A 26,500-nucleotide genomic window follows, 5' to 3' on the forward strand; every position below is an offset into this window, starting at 1 on the left:
GCTCCTGAGCGAGTGTTCCTCTACCCCGGGCCTTTCGCTTCCTCTCTACCCTCCCCCTCCTTCAAATGAATGAAAGCTGTGCACAGAAACCGCAGCTACGTGGCTCTCGAGTCGGGCCGGGCCGGGCATGCTCAGTCGCCTGGGTTCACTTTGGGTTTGCAAAACTAAGGAAGGTTTCCCCCTCCCCCCCTTTTTTTCCCCATGAGTCCTTAGAACGTGGCGAGCCACAGGCCGAGCCCTTAGAACGGGGTGACACCCGGAGTTCTAGAACGCTATGACGTCACGGCGCACGTCCAGGCCCAAGCCGGACAGTGGGTGGTTCGAGGGTGCCAGGGCCACGGAGGAGCCACGTTGACAAGTCCGGAGGGCGCGCTGGGAGGGAGGGAGGCAGAGTCCTTCCCTGCCCCGCCCATCCCGGTAGTGGGGGCGGGGGAAGGGAGGGGGCGTGCCTCCCTGCCCCGCCAGCGGCTGCTCCAGCTGTTGCAACGCGACGACGCGCTCGAGCTCTTTTAGCGACGAGCGCGCGCTGCTGGTCGCTAGCTCCCACGTCCCTTGATCCGAGACTAAAAAGGAGAGAGCAAGTCACTGTCCACAATGTCTTCGCCCACTGACGAGAAAGTAGAGACTAGAGCTGGACACCCTCCTGCGGGTATTGATTCATCCCCACCCCCACTCCCGTTCCCCCATCCCGCCTCTCTCCTTTGACCCCCAGCCAAGCCCTGAAGAGTTAGGAGGACGACTGAGGGCATTTTCCAGGAGGGCAGTGGACGCAGGCCCTGCTGACACTCCCGCAGGGCAGAGGCGCCGCCCGCGGGGGCTGTCCACGTGCCCCGCGTGGCGGTATTTCACGCCTCAGGCTCCCCAGCTCCGCCACAGACTACCCTGGGGAGGAAGAGGTGTGCGGGGCAGTCGGGCAGGAGGGGTTTCTCCTGGCCTAGCTAGGAGGGGCCGCAAGGAGGGAGGGCATGGCTTCTCGCCTAGCGCTCTCCTTCCCTCCCCCCTCCCCCGGCTCTGGAGTCTGGAACGGCTTGGATGGTCTAGAGACCCCTGGCCAGGAGAGTTGGAGGAGGGGCGGTTCCCCCCTGCTGGAAGGCCTGGCACTTCTCTGGGGTGATGTGACTGATGGTTCTCTAATGAAGTTCTGTGTACCTGGAGTGACATTGATATTCACATCCTACACACCACTTAGGAAATACAAAGCATTATTGTTAGTTTCTTCTGTTTGTTTAGAAACAAACCTACGGGCTTCGTGGCTCTCCCTAGGTGTGGGGGAAAGCTTCCTGGGACGGGCCCATTTATAGATTTGGAGTTAAAGATAACTCTAGGGAGAAGCATTCTTTGACTGGTTCTAAAACCTGTTTTAAAAACTCTTTCGTCGTTGTATTTCAACATAGTTGACTCCCTTTATAATTCTGTATGTTTTGTTTTACTCGTTTAAAAATGTTATTTTGAGAAGAGGTTCACAAGCTTCTCCAGAGTGCCAAAGAGATCCACGACTCAGAAAGGTTAAGAATTCCAGCTTTAAGTTACGTTCTGTGGATTCCAGAAATCTGTATGCTAATGAGGCTTTTCTAGACTCATAATCAAAGTCCTTTTAAAAAACCTTTTAGGTGGTGAATGCTTATCTGGACGACCATGTGTTAGTGTTATTGAGGTTTTTCGGGGGGTGGGGCGAGGAAGGGACCAGAGAGGTAAAATTATTTGCACGGTAATTTTGGCCAATGATCTGATTTTAAGATAAATTTAAAGCTGACAATGTCTTGCTAAAAGAACTATAAGTAAAATATTAACAATTATGACTCAGAATAACATTTTAGAGTAATTTTTCTGACCCTCTAAATTTCCCATTGTTTTTCAACTACAAGGATACTGTTATTCAAGATCTTAAATTCTGATTTAATCGATAAAAGCACTTTTTAAAAATAATGAAGTGTAATTCTAAATATAGACGAATTTAAGTTAGGTGAGAAAGTAGAAGACAAGATATTTTCACCCTACTTAATTCTTCCCCCTTTTCGAACAGTGTTTTTGGTGTTTTTGTTTGTTTTTTTAATATTGTCTAGACAGTTATTTCTATCATCTCTTTGAGTTATACCTCTTGAGGTTCTTAAGTGGGAAGAAAGCATTCTTGATTTAAGGCTTGGTTGTGGAAGAACTAGGGGCAGGAAGCATTGTCATTTAATGTTTCATCCTTAATGTGTTAATTGGCTGAATGTAAAAGAAACTTGGAACAACTTGGAATATAGCAAAGGAATTGGGCCTGTCTGTGTTCTGTGGCATAATTTGTTCCCTTTTTTGCCCTGAACAGAAAATAGTTGAGATCAAATGGGTAGGATTTCTTAACTTTTATATAAGTAGGAGTGTCTAATTCTGGTGTTACATGGTAAGATTCCATTTACATGTTATTTGTGTTCTATGTGTAATGCTTATATTTTATGTTTTATAGTTTGACATGTGACACTGCTGTCCATATAACAGTTATAGTAAAAAGAACTTGTGTTATAATAGAATTCCTTGTGGTTTAAAAATATTGATTCCCTAAGGAAAAACTTCAGAATGCCCTCATTTTTCTTTTTTAAATTATAAAATAAGCATCCTTTAAAGAATTGCAAAATGTGATTTATGCATAAAATAAGAGAATAAATTGTTAAGAAGAGAAGCAGTGTTTATTTTACAGCAGCAAATTTAATAAAGAGGGAAAGAGAAGAGATCTGGTCTTATTCTTGGCTCTGCCATTAATTAGGTGTGTAGCTTTGGATAGTTCAGAAAACTCATTTCTTTTAAAATAAGGAATATTGAATTAGATCAGCTGTATTGTCCCTTCCAATTCTAAGGTTTATAAGAATTTTCTGGCTGTGTATGAAACAAAGTGAGATAATGCTCAATCCTAGAGTCCTATGGAGAATATATATACATAATCATCCAATGTGGTAGAATAGCCCCATGCCTTCTAATTGACATTTTGTATGATCAAATTAATGCTTTGGCAAACTATGATGCTCAATATTTGAATATTCAAATTGATGGACAGTTAGGATTGGTTTTTTTCATCCATTCTTTAACAGTATAAAGCCAAGAGTATGAGGAAGTGGTTTAGTTATCATTATCTTCACTTTATCTTCTCATTATTTTATATAGAACTTTACAATTCAGGTTACTTTGTATATTATACCATTTGAGTTTCACCATTTTATATGTTTACTAGTTCATACACAGCCAACCTTCTTTCTCCCCAATTGTTGGAATTGGAAGAGACAATACAGATGATTTGATTCAACATTTCTTATTTAATAGGAAAGGTTACTCGAGTTAGAGAATTGAACTGACTAGCCCTGACCAAGTAATGAGGAATCACTGAAATTTATTGAGTTGGAAGGGGAAAGGTGACATATTTAGTAGAATGTGAATTGACTCAGTGTGTGTAAAAAGATATATACACGCACACATATATAATTTTTGACTGAGGTTGACATTTCTAGGATCACACATTTACCTGTTACCTGTGTGAGCTTGGGAAAAATCATCTGAGCTTCAGCTTCTCCAACTTTAAATGAAATTGTGATTGGATCAAGGATTCTTAATCTTTGTGTGTCATAGAGCCCTCTGGTCTGTGTATTTCTTCTCAGAATACTGTCTTAAAATGCATAAAATAGAGGATTACTAAGTCAGTTATATTCAAATACAATTAAAATTTTAAAGCAACAGGTTCATGAGCCCTGTTAAGAAATTTTAGTTTAGATGGCTTCTGAAATCCATTCCAACTCCAGAATACATAAACGAGGACTAAGATATAAAAAGACTAGAGAGGTAGGGTCTAAGTTGTGAAGAGAGTTCCGTGCCAAACAAAGGAGTTTATATTTGATGCTGATGGTAACATGGTGTCACTAGAGTTTATTAAGGAGGAAGCTGATGGGACAGATTTATTCTTTAGAAAAATCACTTTGGCATCTGAGTGGACTATAGATTAAAGTGGAAAGAGATTTGAAGCAGGAAGATCAGTTAAAAAAAAACTTTCAATAGGCCAGGAAATAAATGATGGGGGCTTTAATGTGGTTGGTGGTCATGAGTGGAGAAAAAAAAAATATGTAGGAGATGTGATAAAGGTAGAAACAACAAGATTGGGCATAGGTTTGGAGGTGTGGGGTGTATGAGAATATTGAAATTGGGGAGGACAAGAAGCATGTGAGCCTGGTGTCCTTAGCAGAATAAGGGTAATTCAGAAGGATAGAGGGTTTGGGAGGAAAGTTAATGAGTTAAACAGATTGAGTACAAGATGTCTATGGGACATCCATTTAATGTTGTTTGGAAGGCTGTTATCAAGAACATATAGATCAGAGGGTATGTGGTTGTGTTTATCTCCATGTCAAACAGCATTTTGTATTTGCTCTGGGAGGCAAAAAGGAGTCATTGAAATTGAGTTGGGGCAGTGACATATATAGTAGAATTTACATATATTTAGAGTTAATTCTATCTCTGGTTCATAAATCATCTGGGAATAATTGTAGCAGTAAAAAATCCCAAATAAACCCACCAGATTAGAAAGAACATTTAGAAGTCATCTAAGTCAGTACCCCTGTTTTCAAGCCAAATTATGCTTAATTGCTCATAGCAACTAATTTTCCTTTAACAATATTTTAAGAAGTCTCCAGAAATCTCATAGCCATATATTCAAATGTTTCATAATTCCCATTGTTATGAATGTTGTATGGAAAATAGAGTATAAGCTTCTTGAAGGCTTATTCATAGTGACTTGAGCACAGTAGGTATTTAATTAGATTGGAAATATTTTCACATTTTACCTCCTCTGATTAAAATTTCTTTCACTGTCCTTCACTAAAGACAAATGGCCTTATATAAAAACACTCTTCAAGTCTCAAAAATTAATATATCGGTGTGCTTCATTTTGATAACTTTTATACTGGTTATTAATCCTATTGCATATTGTTCATTATTATATAAATAAAGTAGAATTTATTTATATTGAAAGTTAATCCTGCTTAAATAACTGAAAATGTATTTAATTTTCTCTAATGAAGTGGCTGTTTTAATACAGGTCAAAACCCACCAGAACATATTTTAAAGGAGGTGTTCTTAATTGGGATTCTGTGAACTTGTTCTTAAATATTCTGACAAATGTATGTAATTGGATTTTTTTGTCATTTTACATTTTATTTTATGCATGTTAAAAACATTATTCTGTATCTTTTTTTTTCCTTGAAATAAGTGCTCTATTATCTCAACTTAAAAATATTTACCCCAATCACACAAAATAGTTTGTCGGAATAATAATTCGATTTATACAATAATGGCATGAAGAAATTTGAAGTATTAAAAATGTAAATATTTCATCACTTTCATGTGAAAATAGCCAAATAGAGATTTCTGAATGTCCCAGCTAGGAAATCTGGTGGTTTATTTCCCATCCCAGTTTCCATTGTGTAAAATGAAACGATATTAAAAAAAAAAAAAAGAAACGATATTTGTAAAAGCTCTTTGCAAACCTTAAAGCACTATATAAATATTAGCTATTGTTATTATTAACAATTTATTATTATAGTGTTATACAAATGTAAATTCCTAATAACATTATTACCAGATATCAATAGCTTACATTTATATAGTGCTTTAACATTTTGCTTTACATGTTATTCATAGTTTCCTAAGATCCTTTGTGCCTTAGGTCCCCCTGTGAAGTACATACTGTTTTTATTCCTATCTTAGATTTTAGGAAACAGAGACAAAGAATTTGCCTGGATTACCCAGCTAGTATATGGCTGAAGAAGGATTTAAACAGATCTTTCTGACTGAGTTCAACACCTGGTGTACCCTACCAAAGCCAATGTCTGCTCCTCCATCCGTGTATTCACTACTAAGAAAGGATTGCACATAATTTGATATCATCAGCTGTTTGATGTCAAGCTTTGTATTTGTTATAATTTCCTTGAAACATATATTATAGGAGCAGCTAGGAGACATTGTGGATAGAGCACCCTGAAGTCAGGAGGCCTTCAGTTTAAATGTGCCCTCAGACATTTCACAGGGCCTAGCTGTTTGACCCTGGGCAAGTCACTTAATCCCAATTGCCTCGGGCAAGAAAAGAAAATAAATATATGTCAAAAACTTAGCATTTATGGATGTTATTTGATTCAAAATGGAATATAGCTTTTTCTATAATGAGAATTTTACTTTCAGAGAGCCCAAAATACCATGATTCTAGACATTTTCCTACCCTCTTTACCAATTAATTTATGTTAATCTACTAGTTTGGGAAAACTGGATCATTTCTCTTGATAAGAGAAGTACCCCTGAACTTTTTTTTTAACTGTTATATCTAGATGTTGGGCAGAAATCAAGAAAATGCATTTTCACATATAATTTGTAATGTACATATTGCATTTGACCAAAATCAAATATCTCTTTCATCAGACACACAAAGAACCCATTTTTGGACTGTGTTGCACTGTCATAGTCCCTTCATAATGGATGTGCTTTTTTTCTAGGTCTTTTTGCTCATAGCCTTTTTCATGACAGTAACAAATTTTTATTTCACTAGAGCATAGAATAATACTTTTAGGACTGGAAAAGATCTTAGAGATCATCTAGCTTTTTTACAGATGAGGAAACAGGTTCAGGAAGGTCATATTACTTGCCCAACTTTACACAGGTAGCAGGAGACAGGACTGAGATCAAACCGAGCTCATATGACTCCAAATAAATTGCTATTTTTATTCTACCATGTTTTTGAAATCTATGGACTCATCCTAATTTATGTTAATTATAGGCTAATGCTAAGTTTGATTTGGTCAAATAGCAGTTACCTAACATTTTAGGGAAAGGATAAAGAAAATGAGCAGTATGTCTTGGTAAGATCTTTTGTTAGTTACTGAGAGTGACTGGGCACAAGTGCTTTTAACCTCTTGAAACCCCAGTAGTCCCTATCAAGCAGAGGAATAGCACCACTTGCCAACCCTTTATTTCTAAGATGTGAGATTAATGAGGCAGTTAGTAAAGCATTTTGAAATGCTTGGGAGAAAGGTGCTGTGTAAATACAAAGTATTGTTGTTTATGAATGATGGATGATGCTTCATAATGTGCTAGCAAATGTGCTGCAGTTTGCAGTCCTTTGTAAAAATAATCAAGTCTTAATGATTTGAGACCTCACTGCTGCTCTCTACTACTAAATATTTGCAGAGAAATGGGGTGAGACTGCTTGTTTTATGAGAGTTATTGCACATACAGATTAGCAAAGTGAGAATTAGTGAGGTTCTGTTTCATCTAACAGCAGTAATGGTGTTCTGCTGCAGAAAGGAGGACATAATTATGAGCTGTACTATTACTCATTCCTGCCAGTCTTTGTATGCTTATGTCAGTGATGTGGATAGAATCTCATTGTTAAATACATTTGATTGGCCCAGTTCCCCTCCATTTCCCTTTGGAGCCAGAGCCATATGTTGCTAAACTTACTCTAAATTTGATTTATGATAAGTGGGAGTGTTACTAATTTTGATTTTTTTAATGTATTTTGAACCTTGATTGGAGGTAGGAAAATTAGGAGGTAGAGGGGAAGAATTATCATAGTAAGTAAAAATTGGGGGAAATCCATACTATATTTCCCAGAAAATTACAATAGTTTAGTTCTATATTAAATTATTCTAAAGCTGAAGATCCTTGCATATTTTCTACAGATTTATCTTCAGAATGGGTTACCCTTCTACCAACCTTTTTGTGACAAGGTAAATGAGTTCAGGTTTTTATGGTAAGCTTCAGAAGTAGTATTAAAACCCAGGTCTTCTTACTTCTCAGCCCAACATTTTACCCACTATGCTGAGCAATGTATTATGCTAGTAAAAAGGTAATTTTTCTTAACTGAAATAGAAATTATGCATTATTCTAGTTAACCAAAAAACTACTCACATCCCCAATATAAAAAATAATCCACATTGATCTTAATATATTTGTGATCTTAAAATATGATCTCTTTGGAAAGAAAAAAAGTAAATGTAGACTGCACCTGGTTATACAGTATGACTTTAAAATGTTATTATTGTGTAAATTTTTTTTAACATTTCTTTTAATTCAAGTAATGCTTTTTCTTTCCATACTATTGTTCTTTTTTTTTTACATCAGAACTTCCATAGAATTATAGATTTAATCTGGAAAGGATTTTGGAGAGCATTCAGTCCAGGGTGCCCCCCCATTCCATCCTCCAAATTTTATAAATGAGAGAACTAAGATTTTGAGGTCAATTAATTTGACCATACACATACAGCTAATAAGTGTTATAAGTGGGATTTGAACAGTTTCTGATTCTAAAACCAGCATGATATCAAATATGTTCTGTTATCTTTCTTATATTATTTTTCCAGTTATACATTATCACCTAAAGTACAACTAGAGGTTGAACGTAGTTTTTATATAAGCTAAATTTGGGTAAAAAATATATGCTTTGCAAATATTAATGTGCTGTGTAAATGTTACTTCTTTTCTTTCTTGACTTTTCCTATCTTTCTGTTTGTGTATTTCTTTTCATTATTCCTTCTTTAAAATAATTTTCTTTCTGACTTACAGGATTATTTTCTGAATGCTCTCTAAAAGCTTCTCATAAACCAGAGTGTGAATGGCATCAACATTTAGGGAGATCAGAGAAGGGTTCTTGCACAAAATGTTGCTGAGTGCTTCTTAAAGAGACAGATTCTGTGACACAGCTAGGGGAAAAAAAAGGTTTCTTTTAAGCATGGAAGGCAGCCAATGCAAACAAACAAACAAACAAAAGAACAAACAAACAATGTGAGTTAAAATGTGAGGAAAAGAAAGGTAGCAGATCAGTTGGATCTTAGAGTGTGGGAATGGGGATAAGGCTGATGAGGCCAAAGAGATAGGTTGAGACTAGCTTATGTAGGATTTTACCAGTGAAATAGAAAAAGTATTTTCTTAGCAATTAAAAGCCACTGGAGTTTGATGTGCCCAATTTATATCCATTTTGGAGTATAGTGGATAATAAATGCTCTGTGTTGACATATTTTGCCATTTCTTCTTGAGTTGTATTCCTCTAATATAGTAGAAGGCCTTTTAATTACAATAATTTCCTTTAACCTAGGGAATATCTAAACTATTTGTAAGCCATTGTTTTCGTAAGTCTTTCTAATAGGAGTGAGCAATAAGAAATTTTAATGGAGGTTAAAGTATCTAATCCAGGGTGTCATCAGCCAAGCTTTGGTACTTATTTTCTTTGAACCAAGCGTGAGATATCTCATATTCAGATATCAACTCCAAAGTCAAGTATGCTTTTTTATTATCACCAGTAGTTTCTTCCATTAGTCTTGGATTTTCACCAGATTATTTTCACTCTAGAAGACTGCTACAGGTTAATTCTGCATTTGTTTTAGGGAAGAGTGGGGAGAGGAAAGGGAATAGGAAAGTGTTCTATGTATGCATCTCCCCAGAACTCTGTAATCTTGAAATATGTGACTAATGAGACTGGAAGTACATTTAGAGAATATGCCAGGAAAAAAAAAAAGCAAAAAAAAGTTAAATAGAAATTTGGGGCAAAAACCCAAACTTGTACTTAGAAATTTCCTTATGCACACCACTCATTTTTCAAAGAACAACAGCGTGGTTTTCTAAAGTTTCTAGTAAAGAAAAAATATGTTTCCTTTACCTCAGGTTTCCCTGCCCAACATTTTTTCATAATAATACAGTTAATAAATGATCATCAAAATTTCACTGAAATAGTTGTTCTCTCAGAGAGAGAAAAGTCTTTCACACTTTGGTGAAGAGAAGCCTTTCAGAAAGCCTTTACTACTTAACCCAATCAGAAAACAGTTATTGGGTCAGCCTGGTAGTAATTGAATCACCAGGAGCAAGACAGTAAGAACAGGACCACTAATAACTAATTACTTTCCCCCTTCCCCTAGATCTTTGGGTATTTATTATTTAATTCTCCTTGTGGGGAGGCTGCCAGATCCATTGGGGAAAGGCAAGAGTTGTATAGTAAATCTTTACTGGTTTAATGGACCCCATTCAGATACCTCCAAATAATCCTCTTCAAACTCCTGTAGATACGCTCTGAACAGAGCTGGTCTGTCTTGCCTTATCTTTTAGTGGAAATTTAAGCTTCTGTGGTGGGGAAGTTGTGGGGAAAAGGAGTTGATTTTACTTTATAAAGTATCTTGTCTCATTTCTGTGTAAAAACCTAATTTAAGCTCACAGAGTCTAGATTTGAGTTGTTAAATACTGGACCAGTTAGAAATACTCCTGAGTAAAGTCCAAACCAGAATGAAATAGAATTGGGAAATATTTTAGAAAATAAATAAAATTATAAAAGACTTATATGAAATTTATTGTCTTAAAAATATATCTGGTATACAATTATCCACATTTATATATAAAATTTATATTTTATGATATAAAAATATATTCATATACACTTTATACAAAAATAGATTTATTAACAAAAAAACAGTTAAAGTTAACATAATTTTCTGAGTTAGTATGCATCCAGCAGAGATTCTTATATATAATTTGGTGCCCCTGACTCCCTTTATATACCCCTTGTCTGAATGTTAACCACTTAAGAATGTATCTCATAGCTATACAAATGCCTCCTAACAGCTGTCCTGTATTATTTTCCCTAATGCCCCATTTTCCCAGAACTAATTAATAATGTTAGACAGGATATGGCTATGTTTGCTGTTGCTGATATTGTTCCTGTTATCGTTTCACAAATGAAATTTATTCTAGAGGGAGCCTAAAGAATTAGGAATGCCTTTTGGACTTCATTATAAGAGTACCACTGGGTATTCATTGTAACTTTACAGTTATAATGATAAAATCCTAATTTGGGGGTAGTATCTTAAGTAAAATGTTTAAGTAAAATGTAATCTACCTCACCTTCAGTTCTTTATTGGTCTTTTTGTCACTCTATATTTGCATTAATCAATAAACTTAATGGTAAACATGAATGTTAATTGTCTATAAACTTAGTTGATTGAGCTAGTAATACTATATGGCTTTGGTGAGCCCCTTCAAATAATAGTTTGTAGTTATGATGAGAGATGAAAAATATTCTTTTTTTTACTTTAGATGACCTAACTTGTCAACAATTCATATAGTTTTACCCTTCTGCATCTGGGGTTTGTAGCCATTGCGTAATTGGAAGCCTTTTATATTTGTTAATTAGATTTCAAATTCCATTTTACAATGGGAAAATCACATTTCAAAAAGAAATTGTTAAATGAAAGATGCTTTACAGTTTTAAACTGTTGCTGATATCTTTACAGTCACGTTGACAAACGTTTATTAAAGGCATGGTACATGAAAGACACCATTAGATTGCATGGCAGAAATAAATATGACAGACCCTTTTTTAAGGAGCTTACAACCTACTACTAAAATAATCTTTCCAAAAGGAAAGGAAATAGGGAAAATAGTGTTCTCATATTGAAACATATAGAATATTCTTATAATATTGACAATTAATTTCCATAGCAAGCCTTTATTTTATGCTTTTCCCTTTTGTGTATTCTTTTAAAGATAATGTCCATTATCTATTTGTCAGTCTTGATGCATTATATAAATGCTAGCTGTATTATTTATCAAGTTAGTTAGATGGCACAGTGGATAAAGTTCAGGGCCTTAAGTTAGGAAGACTCATCTTCATGAGTTCAAAGCCGCCCTCAGACACTTATTGTGTGACCCCAGGCAAGTTACTTAACCCTGTCTGGATCAAGTGTCTTCATCTGTAAAGTGCACTTGAGAAGGAAATGGCAAACTACTCCATTATTATATTTGCTTTAAAAAAAAAAAAAAAAAATCCAAGTCACAAAGAGTTGATTTCAACGACTGAGTAACAACAAAAGTGGGATTTTGATTTTTATGAAAATAATCAGCATAGGTGTAGCCTCCTCCGTGAAGAATCCAATCCAATTGTATACTCTCCCTTCTCAAGTTACCTTATTTTTTTTCTGTGTCTATATATATAAAGAATGCAAAAAAAAATCCTAGAGGGCATGGAATTCATGTAGATATTTAATGTTTATTGAATTGAATAAAATTGAATTATTCATGGATTAGGAAGTTTGCTTTATAATCAGTTAAGTTAATAAGTTCACACATAAAACTACTACCAAGTTAGATGGGGGTGGACAGAATAATAATATGGTAATAATATGCCAAGGAGACCTCTAGTTAAAGGATCCCATAAAATTTCCTGAGGTAGGAGATTAAGTATCTTTTCTTACAGATGCTAATGGACAAGTTTTGGGGAGAAGAACAACCATATTAGGTGTTAGGAAATTGTTATCCTTTTTATGTTCCTGATATTGTGGTAAGCCCAGGGGATTCAAAGAAAGACAGTTCACTCAAGAGGCTCTAATGGGAGAGACCACTAACAAGGTACATTTAAGATATACACAAAATATTTGGAAGAATCTCAGAAGGAAAAGTATTATGAGAGAAGTTAACATTTTATAGTCAAGTAATTAAGAGCCATAATAAGCTTTTGATTATTTAAAGATAATAGTAGTGAAATTCTTTCCTGTGTTGTTGCTGTTTCCAAATCCTGACCACTCAATAAGCATATGGCACAGTATGAGAAATATTTGGCCAAATCCTCTCAAGTCTGTTTCCTCATCCATCAGATAGGAATAAAAATACTTGTGTACTACTTTATAGGGTTGTTGGATGGTTGAAGTTTTAAAATGTAAAGAGGTTTAGAAAAGAAGCTATGAAAGGGTATAGGAAGTATAAAATTGAAAGGACAGATTACTTTCCCCAACCAGTTTATAATATACTTTCTGTTGACACTAAAAATGTTTGGTTAACACAAGATCTTGGATAAGAATTCAGACAAATTAAAGTGAAATGGATCAAAGTGGACTAAGTGAAGGAAATAGTGATTGAATTTCCATGTCCTGCTTCCTTCTAGACTTATGTAGTTAAATAATGTCACTTTTATTTAATCTATCTACATGTAACCATTTGTCACTTGAAAACACCAAAAAAAAATTTTTTTATCCTCAGACACTTCTTAGTTATGAACCTTCCCCACATTAATTGAACTTTTTCCTCTTTTTATTTAAGTAAAAGCTGGTGGAATGAGAATTGTTCAGAAACACCCTCATAGTGGAGATGCCAAAGAAGACAGAGATAAGGATGATCAAGAATGGGAAAGCACCAGGTGAGAATTTTTATGACCTTGTAAGCATTTCATGGATAACTTCTATCTGGTTAAATATTAATACATGTTCTCTTTCTTAAGTCTAAGACCATAGATAACACTTGCTGTTTATGAAGAGGAAGGACTTTTTAAAGTGTATTTTTTCTTTCCTAATCAGTCATGTGTGATATTTTTGTTCCCAGTAATTCAAAAAAGCAGCAGACGCTCTCAAATATTCTTATGGTTATTAATTTTCCTTTCATCCAGCCTAATCTCCAGCTCTTCCATTTCATCAAGTCATACCAATCTTAACCTCTTTGAGAGCTATTCTTCATGGTTTTAATCTCTGGAATAGTTGAGCTAGAAAAGAAAAGGATAAAATAAGGAGTTTGATTAACTACGATATCTCTAAGTGATTCCAGTGGCTATGAAAACTTGTTGCTTAGCAACTCAGGTTTATTACCCAGTTTGTTTTATTTTATTTTTACAGAAAGCATACTTGAAAGAGAACTTAGGAGTTGTCTATTAAGTTTGGAAACGTGATGGGTCTGCATATATTTCTTAATTTTAAACTCTGAGATCATTAATGTGAAAGTATTATAAAGTTTTCTTTTGTACAGTTTCATGAGTACTGAGCAGATATCAAATTTCAGAAAACTGTGCTTCAGAACATGAAGCCAGTGTCCACGTTGCTAAAATTTTCCAGCCAGAATTGGAAACATTGCATTTTCATAAGACTGGTTAGGTACAATAAAATATTTTGCCAGTAAAAGATCTTGGAATGTTACTAAACAAATTGATAATTTATTGGCATGCTTAAAAAAAACCCCAGCAATCCACTTATTTTCTTAATGTTTTTTTTTTTTTGAGAAATGAAAGATTTATATAAGGTGAGCAATTTAAATAGTCCAATGGATGAAAAATTGGTAGGGGAAAATGGAATATCCCAGTTCTTTAGATTTTAGCAGATATAGTCATCTTGGAGATTTGGTCTTTCCAGAATGCAGCTTGGTCTTTATCTTTTATAACAACATCTATATACAGAGTTGAATCAGACTCTTATTTCAATGAATCTGTTATCTCATCAGTGTGGCTACACTTATCAACAATTCAGATCACAGCCCATTCACAACTTCCTATTATGATTTTTTATTTTTGTCTTCTCAAGTCCTTCACAGAAAGATGTACCCAATGTTTTGGAAATCTTTCTAGATTTCTTAGCAACTTAAGGAGAGCCAGGCTGTCCAGCAACCTTAATCAGAGGCTTAATCTGATTAAATAAGCAACATTTACAAGCAGGTTTACAAACTGTAGGAGCTTAAACTGTAGAATAAGATGCTAAGACAAATGGTTTTGGGGGGATAAGGGGATGGATCAAACAACTCCTTTTATGATCTGTTTTGGCCTAGGTTTTGTATTGGAATAGCTTAAAATCCACCCCACCAGTCATTATATAAAGTCGTCACTATAAACTTTTCTTGCTTCTCAAGACTTAAATCGCACTTACCTCATTCTAGTCTCTTGGATTTTTAGCAGAAGAGCTTCCCTCTTTGAAGATAAAAGCCATCTATATTGACCTTACTCATTGACTCTTATTCTCCATTTCAGATATCTCTGTCACCTTTATTCACCTTCTCTTTCTAGTGAAATCTTCAAATCTCTTTCTGTGTTCTTTAGGACTTGACTTTTATCATATTCTAGTTTGAGTTTCCTTTTCTTAAAAAAAACAAAACAAACAAAAAAAAAACCCCTTTAATCTCTTTGTACCCTTTGGCTCTTTCTATGCAAATGAAATAGTTACAAAAACTTTTAACATAGCTACCCTAAATCACTGTTTAATTTTTTTCTTTTTATTGCTGAATTTCTACCCACCAAAAAGTTGTCTATACACTCTTCCTCACCACTAACTCAGGTATTAATCATCTTTTTAACGTCTGCCCCAAATTCTACTGTATCTATTTCCTCTCAAGGTTTCCAGTTATCTAAACTCTACTTTTTAATAATCATTTTGTAAAAATTTTATTTCTTCTCCTGTCTGTAGAATTCAGCACTGTTGATCTTAATGAAGTAGAATGTTGATGATTTATTTGTCATGGACTCCCTGGACAGTCTGGTTAAGCCTATGGTCTTCTTAGAAGAAAGTTTTTTTTTTTTGGTTGTTGTTGTTTGTTTGTTTTAATTATTATTTTTTATATTTTATTTTTTTATTAATTTTATAATTATAACTTTTTTTACAGTACATATGCATGGGTAATTTTTTACAACATTATCCCTTGCACTCACTTCTATTCCGAATTTTCCCCTCCTTTCCTCCACCCTCTCCCCTAGTTGGCAGGCTGTCCCATACATGTTAAATGTGTTATAGTATATCCTAGATACAATATATGTGTGCAGAACAGAATTTCTTGTTGCTCAGGAAGAATTGGATTCAGAAGGTAAAAATAACCTGGGAAGAAAAACAAAAATGCAAACAGTTTACACTCATTTCCCAGTGTTAGGAGAATGTTTTTAAGTGCAAAGGATTACAAAAGAAATTGATTGTGCTGAATTTTTTTTCGTTTAGTCATTTTTAGTTATGTCCAGTTTTGAATTACCCCATTTAGCAAAAGATAACCAAAGTGGTTTGCCATTCTCTTCAGCATCTTTAGAGGAGGAAACTGAAACAAATAGGATTAAGTGACTTGCCTAGGGTCATATAGCCAGTGAGTGTCTGAATGTGAGCCTTCCTGATTCCAAACTCAGTGTTCTAAACACTGTGCCGCCTAGTTGCCAAGGTGTCTTGAAATACAATTATCAGAATAAAACAAACAAAATATCATGGATCCCAAGAGAAGAAACCTCAAAACAAAATAAATTATTTTAAATGGCTCACATTCAAAGAATCCTTTTTTTCCCCATACGTAACGTCTCAGAAAGGCATAATCTCTCTCCAGAATCATGATATGGATGGCTTTTGGTTTTCTTAGTGCAACAAATCATGGTGCTGGACTTGATAAAGAACTGAGCTAGGATTTAAATGCCAGTTCTATAAGTCCAATATTCTTTCCATTTATAAATGTTAATTTAGATTAGAAAATTTAGATCTGTTCTTTACAACTCCACAGAATATACTTGTAATGTTTAGGCTTTGTTTCTACCACCATCCTTCTTCTTATTTATAATTCCACTGCAGAGTATAGTAGGGAAGTATATCAGCCAGGGACCAAGAGGGAATAGTGCTTTAAGAGTGAGCTTTTTAGGCTACTACAGAACAAGACTTAAAGCTGTTGTTGGCTTTGCTATTTGCCTTCATTCTAGGGACTCCTGTGGAATGCAGAGCTCTCCTACTTCAGAAAAGAATATCCACCCCTGCACACTTTTTTCCTCCAAGGAAAAAGGAACCACAAATTGACTAATTAATTACACAAAGAGTAAATGAATTTCAGAAATGGGAATCTGGGAAATTTCAAGGTACCAGTGGGTTACTTGGACTAACCCTTTACCTTAAAGTCATACTTTTGTGCTAGTCAAAAATACTTGGCATATGCTTCAGAGATCTGTGTGAGGTGGGCATAACAAATAGTGATAAGTAATGTTTATCTCAAGAATTAAATGGTCTTTGATTAAAAAAAAAATTGTACTATGTCTTTCCCGACTTTAGTGAAGAGGGTTGTATTGTTTGCATCTGAAAGTGCTGTAAAAATTTGGAATCAACTGCCTTAAACTGATGATGACATTTAGCATGTATGCTTTTCGTTCTTCAAGTTCAGAATGCTACATAAGAATCATCCTCATGAAAATACAGAGAAATTCTTTTTGCATTTCTTTGTAGATTTCTTTGTTTTTTTTTCCTAAAAACAAAACAAACCAAAAAACAAATGTCTGTACTTGAGGTTTTGATTGACAATTGCAACTATTTGCATTTGCTCTGTACTATAGCACACTTATGAAGATGAACAGGTTTAATTACCACTGGGATTATGAATTCTAGAGAGTAGAATCAATCATTTTCAAAATCTTTTGTTATCACAGAAACTGTTATAGGTGGGCTGTTTAAACTTTATTTTAAAAATCATTTACATTAAGGGCATATAATCCTAGGATTCATACAATGCAAAGTTGACTTATGTTTGGAGTTAAAAGTTTTAAGCACCATCAACATCTGACTTTTTTCTTTAAGCTTTGCTAGACTTTTAACTCAGCAGTAGCAGCAGTATGTTCTATTATTGGATACATTTCATGGTAATGTGAACTAGAAGCCTGAAAAACTGAAACGACATTTAGATGGAAGTTGGTATATAAACAGTGATTTTAGCAGTGCTCTTGGTTATAGTTTATTCTGAAAACAAAACAAAATAAAACAAAATACTAATTTTTGCATAACTATGACAGTAAGTAACTGACAAATCAGTTTGGTCTTAGTCTGTATGCCCAGAAGTTTTATTTTGAAGCTATTGATTATGCTATTATCCATTTCATTACATTGTGTTGTGGTGCCATGTTAGTTGTACCATCAGGCTATAGCCATCATCCTGTCTACCAGGTAACATGTTCATAGGCACTGAATCAGGAGCCATTAACCTTTTTAATAAACTATTTTCCCCCAATTACATGTAAAGACAATTTCAAACATTCATTTTTTAAAATAAAATTTTGAGTTCCAAATTTCTTTCTCTATCCCTACCTTTCCCTCTTCCCTAATACGGGTAAGCAGTTTTATATAGGTTATATGTGTGCAGTTTTGGGCCTTGGTCTTTTAAAAGGGATTATGTCCTTTGTAGCTTGGAAGTTGAGCAGTTAATTTCCCAGGGACTCTTACTTCTGATATTCAGGAGGAAGGAATGGTAGCATCTTGACCACATGCAGAAGCTACTGAGCTTAAGGGATTCCTGCATCAGGTAGTCCTTTGTCATGTGCTGTGGTCTGTATTTAGTTGTGCCATGAACTTCAGAGAGCTTTTTTCCAGTGCTTCAGTTTCCTCTCTTTGTAAAGGGACATAATTCTTGCTATCTGCTTACCTTCAGAAAAATGCTGTACATGTTCATTCAGCAAGCATTTTTCAGACATCTGCTCCATCCCAGGCACAGAAAGATAAAAATGAGCATCCTTTCTCTCAAGAACTTTATATTCTATATTCATGTAACTATAAAAGAATATACAAAATAAATGTAAGGTAATTGAAAGGATGAGTGAGGGGGCTGCAGCCAGTAAAGGCAACTGTTAGGATAGGGTGTTAGAGCCAAACTTTAAAGGAAATGAGGGATTCCAAGAAGTAGAGATGAGAAGGAAGTAGATTCTAGGAGTGAAGGACATCCAAGAGATCAGGGTAGATTGTCCCATGGGAGAAACGGCAACCACAAGGCCAATTTGGCTGAACTCTAGAGGATAAGAAGGGGATTCATGTATTTTAATAAAGCTCAAAAGGAAAGAGGTATCAGAGGAGCTCCTGGTTCTTCAGTCACAAAAGCTGAATTCATATCCCATCTTGGCCATGGCAGAAGGACGTGTGGCACATGGAGCTGAAGTCAGTTCCATCTGTGGTTTGGCCAGAGCAGAGCACAGCCACACTTAGAACTCTCTTGATTCTGTATGTGATGGAGTTGCTTTGCTTGGCAGCCACATCACACTGTTGGCTCGTTTTTAGCTTATGTTCCATTCTGTGTCTTTCAGATGAATTGCTCTCTAGTTATGCCTTGACTTGTGAAGTTGATTTTTTTAAACTTAGAGGCTTGAAATTCAATAATGATAAGTATAATTTTATTAGGTTTGGACTAGTTTTTTAGCCAGCTAAAATATTTTCTAATCTTGACTGCCATCCAACATGTTAGCTAGCATTTTGGTATCTGCAAAATGGGCAAGCATGCTACCTGTATTTTTTAAAGTTACAGATAAAATTGCAGAGATTCCTGGGGCTTCCCTAAAGAATCTTTGTAAGCTGACATTACATTTAGACAGCTATGTGACTGAGTACTCCCAAGTAGACTTGAAGTTCCAAGTTCAACTCCTGCTGCAGAGATTTATTAGCTTTCATTCTCAGGAAAATGTAGCATAGTAATCTGTAAAATGAGGACAGTAATAGCAGCTACTTCACAAGATTGTGGTTGAAGATCAACTAAGATGTTAAGTGTTACATATTTGGCTACTTTAGTACATTATATCAATACTCCTAATTCTTCTTGACAATGATTCTTCATAACCTATCTAATTGTGCTATCATAAGATAATAATAATTTGGCTTTATACATCTAGAACAACAGCATAAAAGTTTTTGGCAAATGCTTTGCTAAAAAGTAGATAAATTATATTTATAGTTCACCCATGATCTATTCATCTGCTTTTGGGGGAATCGGGGGATTATTTTGTAATGAGCTTCTTGTGTAAAACTGTTTTTAACAATGCAGATTGTTAATTTATCTGATTTCTATTATTGGTAAGTAAAAGGTTGGGTGACTTGCCTATGGTCATACAACTAGCATATTGGAGGCAAGACTTAAACTCATATCATTTTGACTTCTAGATAAGATAACCGTGTGTTGAATGAGGAAGACCCGAGTTCACATTTGGCCTCAGACTATTAGCTATGTGATCCTGGACAAGTCATTTAACTTGTTTGCCTAACTTTCCTTATCTATAAAATGAGCTGAAGAAGGAAGACACAAACTACTTTATTATCTTGCCAAGAAAAGATGTCACAAAGAGTTGGACACAACTGAAATGACTGAACAGCAAAGAAGGAATAATAATTTCCCACCTCAAAAGAATACTAGAAGAATCAAATGAAATCATAACTGTAAAACTGCACAGTCCCTGGCATGTAGTAAGCACAGCATAAATGCTCATTCTCTTTCTTCCATGATGCCTTCTGTTATATTCTTCCTCTATTATCAGCTTCTTTCTCTCATCTTCTAGATTATCTTTTAAAAATTTTAGGTGGGAAGAAAAAAAAGGAAATTAAGATACTTTAAACATTAGCATTGGTCTCTTTAGAGAGCTGCATCTTTACCTCCTTCATGAATCACACTTAGATCCAGAAGAGATCTCAATGGGCATGTGGTCTAATTCCTGTCTTGAGGATAGATTTGAACCCAGATCATCTGACTCCAGAAGAAATTGCCTTTCTACTATACCATGGTGCCTCCTCCATGTTAGCTGTAAATAATTACAGATTTGTGAAATCTCATTTTCTAAAGTTTCTTACACAAAATTCTAATATCTCTTCCTGGGAAACTATTACCCATTTTCATGTTCATCGTCAAAGAAGGTGTCATGCCAATTTGTAAAAATACAAATTAGGACAACTCTGGAAATAGAATTGCCTCTTTTTTTGTAGAATTTCATTTTTGAAACTTTCATATTTCTATTGACTGGCTTCTGTAGAATTTTAGTCTCTGGAACAGAAAGACGAAAGGAGATGCATTTGAAGGAAAAAAGGGATTAAACCTTTGCCTTTAGGAAGCTTATGACTCTGTGATTTTGACACATAAGCATAAAAAAGAAGATAATACTTTTACTAGTCAGGCTTCAGATAACTACAGAGCACTAGAATATAAACAGTGCCAATGGAAGAATATAAGAGACTTAGATGGAGGTCAGGGAAATTGGAAAAGGCTGGGGTCTGTTTGTCTTTAGTAAATAATTTCCTTAGGAATGCAGACTGTATGTGTGTGTGTGTACATATACATAAATGTGTACTTAGAAGCCTTATAAGGGAACAGTCTGTATTTTTTATTTCATGTAACTGACTTCACTACTTTAAAAATGACTTATTAATGTTTTTTGTCTTTTCTGGAGAGCTCTTTCCTCTTTCCAACTGAACTCCTTTCTCAACAAAGAGAGTTAAGAATCATAAATATTCCACAGTGACCTCATCTGACAATGTATACAACATTCTTACCTTAATTCCTCCTTCTCTGATATAAGGAGCATATTTTATTAATTGCTCTATTGGTCATTCATTGCTTTTTCACTTATTCAGAGTTCACTTTCTTTGGTGTTCTCATTTAGAGTGTGTGTGTATGTGTGCATGCACATGTCATTTTCTTTTGATTATTTACATTTCACTATCAGTTCATACAAATCCCATGGTTTTTATTCACACATTATTCTATTCCTATAAATTCCATGGTTTTTATTCACACAATAATATTTTATTATGTTCACATACCATATTTTTTCTTCTTCTTTTTTTTTTTTTTTTTTGCAGTTTTCCCAGTCAGTCAATTATCACTTCTTTTTCAGTAACAGAAACATGTGTTATAACTAGGTAGCAAAATGTAATGCACACAGAAAATTTTAGATTGGTAATAATTGGTCTAGCCATTGGCCAAACAAGTATTTCTTGAAACAAGGTGTTAACTCGGTGGAATTAATGAGACATTGGTTCTCTAGTTCACATATATACCTAGTACTTAGTATGGTGATGTAATGTCATCTTTTCTGTCTTCTGAGCCAATCTGACAGGTGTGTAGTGATATTTCAGAGTTGTCTTACTTTGCATTTCTCTTGTCAATAGTGATTTGGAGCACCTTTTCATGTGGCTACAAATAGTTTCAATTTCTTCATTTGAAAATTGTCTGTTCATATCTTTTGACCATTTATCAATTGGAGAATGGCTTGAACTATTATAAATTTGAGTCATATTGTAAATTGAGTATATTTTAGAAATGAAGCCTTTATCAGATCCTTTGGATGTAGAAATGTTTTCCCAGTTTATTGTTTCTCTTCTAATCTTTGTTTGTCTCATTAAGTCCACTGAGTTAACACCTTGTTTCAAGTATACTTCTCCAGAGTTCCACCTTCTACAGGTAATTCATTAGAGTTGACACTTTTTTGTTCTTTGTGTTATGTGGATATGTAAATATTTATTGCAAAGCTTATTTTGTGTGTCTCGGGAATTTCAGTATTATAATAAAACTATTATTTGGAAAAAAAATTTTGCCAAATTGCCAGAGGGATATAAGGTATAATATATCTAATATATACACTCTGACACTCTCAGCTGTCTTAGTCAAAGTGGCAGCTTTTCAGTATCAGTGTAAATTTGTACTGTATCTGTAAATTATCCTGATTTCTATTGTCTCTGGAGAAAGACTTGAAATCTGGCAGGTAGTAAATCAAAGCATACCCACAGAGTGATAGAGCATATGGGCATCCATATGTCAAAAGTGCCTGGCTGGACTCTTTTTAAGTCAAGGGGTGAGAAAGAAAGTGGTTAAAGCCCCTTAGCTTTCCAAGGATGTCTGTTACCGTTAGGTAATAGGCTTTGATACTATATTTGTAGTACATCTGTTCTTCATTTCAAAATTAGTGGAGGAACCAAGTGTGATTTATTAGCTCCTGAGATTCTTCCCTTTCCCCTAAAAAACCAGATTTTCACACTCTCATTCATAGGTAAATTTTTTTTTTTTTTTTTTTTTTTTTTAGTGGATATGGAGATAATAGAAAATAGTGCTCTCAGGTTTTGTTTTGTTTATTGGTTTTTTCTCCTATGGTGATTTCCCAGAACATCTATTAAGCTTTTGATGACTGATGACTTGTTTTTTTGTAGTATTCTTTAAGCAATCCCATTGTCTTTTGAAAAAAGTTTTCTCATTTAAATAAAGCACATCCAATGAATTTAAATCAACAAGTCATCTGTTCAATATTATACAACAGTGATGTTTAATTGAATGGGTATATAACTAAAGAAAAATCTCTATTTGTTCTTTGTTCCCACTGTGATATATTATGTCTGGATTTGTTTTTAATTATGTTTAAAAAAAAAAAGGTACTTTAACACCTTTTTTCCCCTCCAAATTAATTTCTTGTATCTTAATACTTCATAAATACCTTTTGATTGACCTATTTCTTGAGTAACAAATTCTTCCTTAGGAGGGGATGAGTTCTGTCTCTGGACTTAATGAATTATTATTTTCCAGTAACTGAAAAAGCATGTGTGATTAGTGAGAGACTCACACAATAATAGAATATTAGAAATAAAATGGAGCTTACTAATCAACATAGCACCTGAGGGCACTCATGAATTCATATGTGGGTCTCCCAGACAAATTTATCCCAGATTCAGAATACTCAATTCTGTGGCATAAATCTCTTCAAAACTATGTCATACATTCCTCCAGAGAATATAATCTGTTCAAACCTAAGGTAATTAGTGAAATAACATAGTTTAAAAAAAAAAAAAAAAGCCAAAGTTAAAGAATTCCATCATAATCCTAGGTAACACTTTTTTCCACAAATATACATGCCTTCAGAAGAGAGGATACAGATACACAGATACATGGATAGTCTGTGTAGCCAGACTATATAAGGAGAGGTAGATATCTCTAACATGTTAAAGTCACTAAGGTTTACTGATATCATTTACTTTTGCTGTAACTGATACTACATCCTAATGATCTTAACAAATGCAATCTGTATTAAGTGCACATAGCCTCAAATGAATACATAGCTGATGTGTACTCTTTGCAGGCTATGGAGTAGGTAACATGTGTTATTGCCTGCCTGTATCATACTTTAGAAAGTAGAATAGAACAGATATAATCATGATGTTTGGGATGACCTACTCAAATTGACTACTCAGAGATCACTCATAGAAAGCAGAATTATTTATTAGAATCTGGAGAAGTGGACCCTATCCTGATCTGTGAGCCAAATTCACAGCAGGAAAGAGCCACTCCCTTGAAAATGTTCACAGCTCTTATACATTTCAAATAAAGAACCTCCAAAATCCCACCCTCTATATGTTGTGATTGGTCATATAAATCTGTATTCCCCTAGTTGGTCAGTAGAATGTAGTAGACAAGGTGATATACAGCCTCTTCTGCCACGGATATGTTTTTAATCCCTTCTTTGGATAATGGAATGTAGTCTAGGCCTTATCTAAAATCACGTTATTGGGGCCTATAGGCCTGATCTATGGTAACAGTCTCTGAGCAATATGTGCTTAAGTAAGTTCTTCACCTTTCCACACAATGATAATTGCAGGACAGTCCAAATACTCTTGGTTTGTCAGTGGGTTTTTTTTTTTTTTGTGTACTATTTACATTTAGGTAAATTTAAACTTCTCTTAGCAGTCAAATTGTATGTATAAGTATAATTTTTAGAAAACTGATCACAATTTAAAAACAACACAGAAATTGAACAATGAATGCAACAACTGTACATAATTGTACAGAAAATCTTTTTTCTGTTTAAAAAAAAATTTTTTTAATTCCCCCTAGGGAACAAAACTGGAAATAAACAGTAATAAATACTCACAAAATCACAGAACATTAGAATTTGAAAGACCTTAGCAAACATCTAGTACCAACCTTTCATTTTACAGGAAAGGAACAGGTCCAGAGAAATGTAATGACTTAACCAAATTTGCTAATAACTCACCTAATGAAATTTTAGGTAGAATACTTATCAGTTAACTTCAAATTCTCTTTCTAAGCTCAACTCATTTCCATTTATCTTTTCTTTTTTTTTTTTTTTTTTTCTGTTTTTTTGCTGAGGCAATGTGTGCTCAGGGTCACATATCTAGTAAGTGTTAAGTGTCTGAGGTCATATATGAACTCAGGTCCTCCTGAAGGGCTTGTGCTTAAGGGCTAATGCTCTATCCTATTTTTCTACCTATTTTCTCCTCCACCCCCACCCCAATTTATTTTTTAATTACTTCTTTTTTTGTCTTGGTATTCTTAGTGCCTAGCTTTGAGCTTGCCTGGTAGTAGTCATTTATTAAGAGATAAATGTCTTGAAGGCAAGGTAGTATTTTACTTTACTGTGTACTGTTTTACTGTTGATGCATTACATTTAGATCAGTCTGTAGGTAAAATGGAGGAAGGCCTTACTACTTCTAAAAGCTACTACCACATAAACAATTTTATTACAGGAATTAGTTTAAAAGAAGAAACTTATTTAAATTATATGAAAGTAGGAAATGTTTTGGTCGTCATTAATACTTAGCTTACTTGATGTTTGGTTGTGATGCTGTTGTACAGGGTTCTTCCCCCTTTTTTAAAAAAGTCCTTTTTGCTCTCTAAAATTGAACAAAATGTTAGTAGAAATAATTTCAGATTCCAGTTTCAGAGCTGTAAATGCTTCCTGTCTCTATAAGAGTGGTGTTTTTGTTTTTGCTTTTTACATGAAGTTTTTCTAGACCAGCACTGAACATTTTTTTCCCCAGTAAACTTTGACCTATTATGGAAGGCTATCATTCATCCTTTTGAATTTACAACCACAATGTCTTTTAATTGGTCCTTGGAGAAAAACTAGTTTAGTAGATGAAATCATTGCTACTATAAAAAAGAGATTTACAGCCATTTGTAGACTCTTTAATAGCCAAATAAATCTTGTCCACCTGGCATCTTCTTACAGGAAGGTTTTATCCAATTTTTAGCAAGGAGTAAGATAGAATTCCTCACAAGACCAGCTAAAAATTCTACTTAGTGATTTCTAAAATTAATTAGTTATTTTTAGTAAACCTAGGTGACACTTTCCACTAGTTTAAGAAAAGCCCCAGTTTCCATTTAATATAAAAAAACTATATGATTTTTTTCCCTGCACAAACTGCCAGATGCAGAATCAATTCTATAAAGCAACTGTCAAAGGGTCTCTGTATTCTTCCATAATAGCCACTGCCTCTTTGTACTCCTTTATCTCTCAGCTCTTCAGAGGCATATCCATTCATATCTAGAAACTGTAGACAGGGAAAAAATTGAGATATGGCCTAGAAGAAGAGGAGGAAGTGTGGAGACAGAGTTGATTGTTCAGGGCTTTCATACACGGTCTTTATATAATTTTGCAAGTTTTTTTAAGCATTGGACTTGAAATTGGAGAAACCTATAATCTAAGTACAAAGACAAGATGTAAGCTTAGAAATTACAACTAATAAATAAATGTTCCAGAGGTAGCTAGGAGTAAACAGAAAACTTGAAATTAAAGGAAGCAAGAATAGTGTTGCAAACCTATGATTCATTGCTGCTAAATTTGTGTTGATTTTAATTGTTGGGGGAACTATGTCTTAAATGTAGGAAGGGATGGGTGGTGCAGAATGAGCTGAACACCAGATTCTGCTGAAGAATTTGTTTTCTTAGTGCCAAAGATTTTAGAGGAGATTACAGGGCAAATAAATGTAAAATTTTTTCATTTGTGACAAGGCTGAGTCAGTTAATGGCATATTCTTTATTTTAAAATGCTGTAGGGAAAAATGTCAAATTGTAACCAGGAAAGGCATGAGAAGAAGATAAGGAAAGCGGAGTTGCTGTAAACTTTTAAAAACAATCTTAAGTTTTTTAACTCAGGTGACTGAGTTTGCCATCATTGGGTGAAAGACTGATTATAAATCTTAAGAGAAGCTGCCAAGATATGGCATTGGGATGTCTG

At 34.7% G+C, this 26,500-nt stretch overlaps 1 protein-coding gene across 1 annotated transcript in view; it reads left to right on the forward strand.

Moving 5' to 3' along the window:
• The first annotated feature begins 305 nt into the window (after nucleotides 1–305).
• DAP (death associated protein) overlaps nucleotides 306–26,500 on the forward strand; it is a 69,103-nt gene continuing 42,908 nt past the window's right edge. Inside the window, exons 1-2 of the mRNA XM_074279125.1 lie at nucleotides 306–649; nucleotides 13,081–13,177. Of these exons, the coding sequence (XP_074135226.1) occupies nucleotides 595–649; nucleotides 13,081–13,177 (152 nt within the window). The 5' untranslated portion in view covers nucleotides 306–594. The remainder of the gene's footprint in view (nucleotides 650–13,080; nucleotides 13,178–26,500) is intronic.

The sequence above is a fragment of the Sminthopsis crassicaudata genome, chromosome 1, assembly GCF_048593235.1.
Source record: "Sminthopsis crassicaudata isolate SCR6 chromosome 1, ASM4859323v1, whole genome shotgun sequence".
NCBI classification, from domain to species: Eukaryota; Metazoa; Chordata; class Mammalia; order Dasyuromorphia; family Dasyuridae; genus Sminthopsis; species Sminthopsis crassicaudata.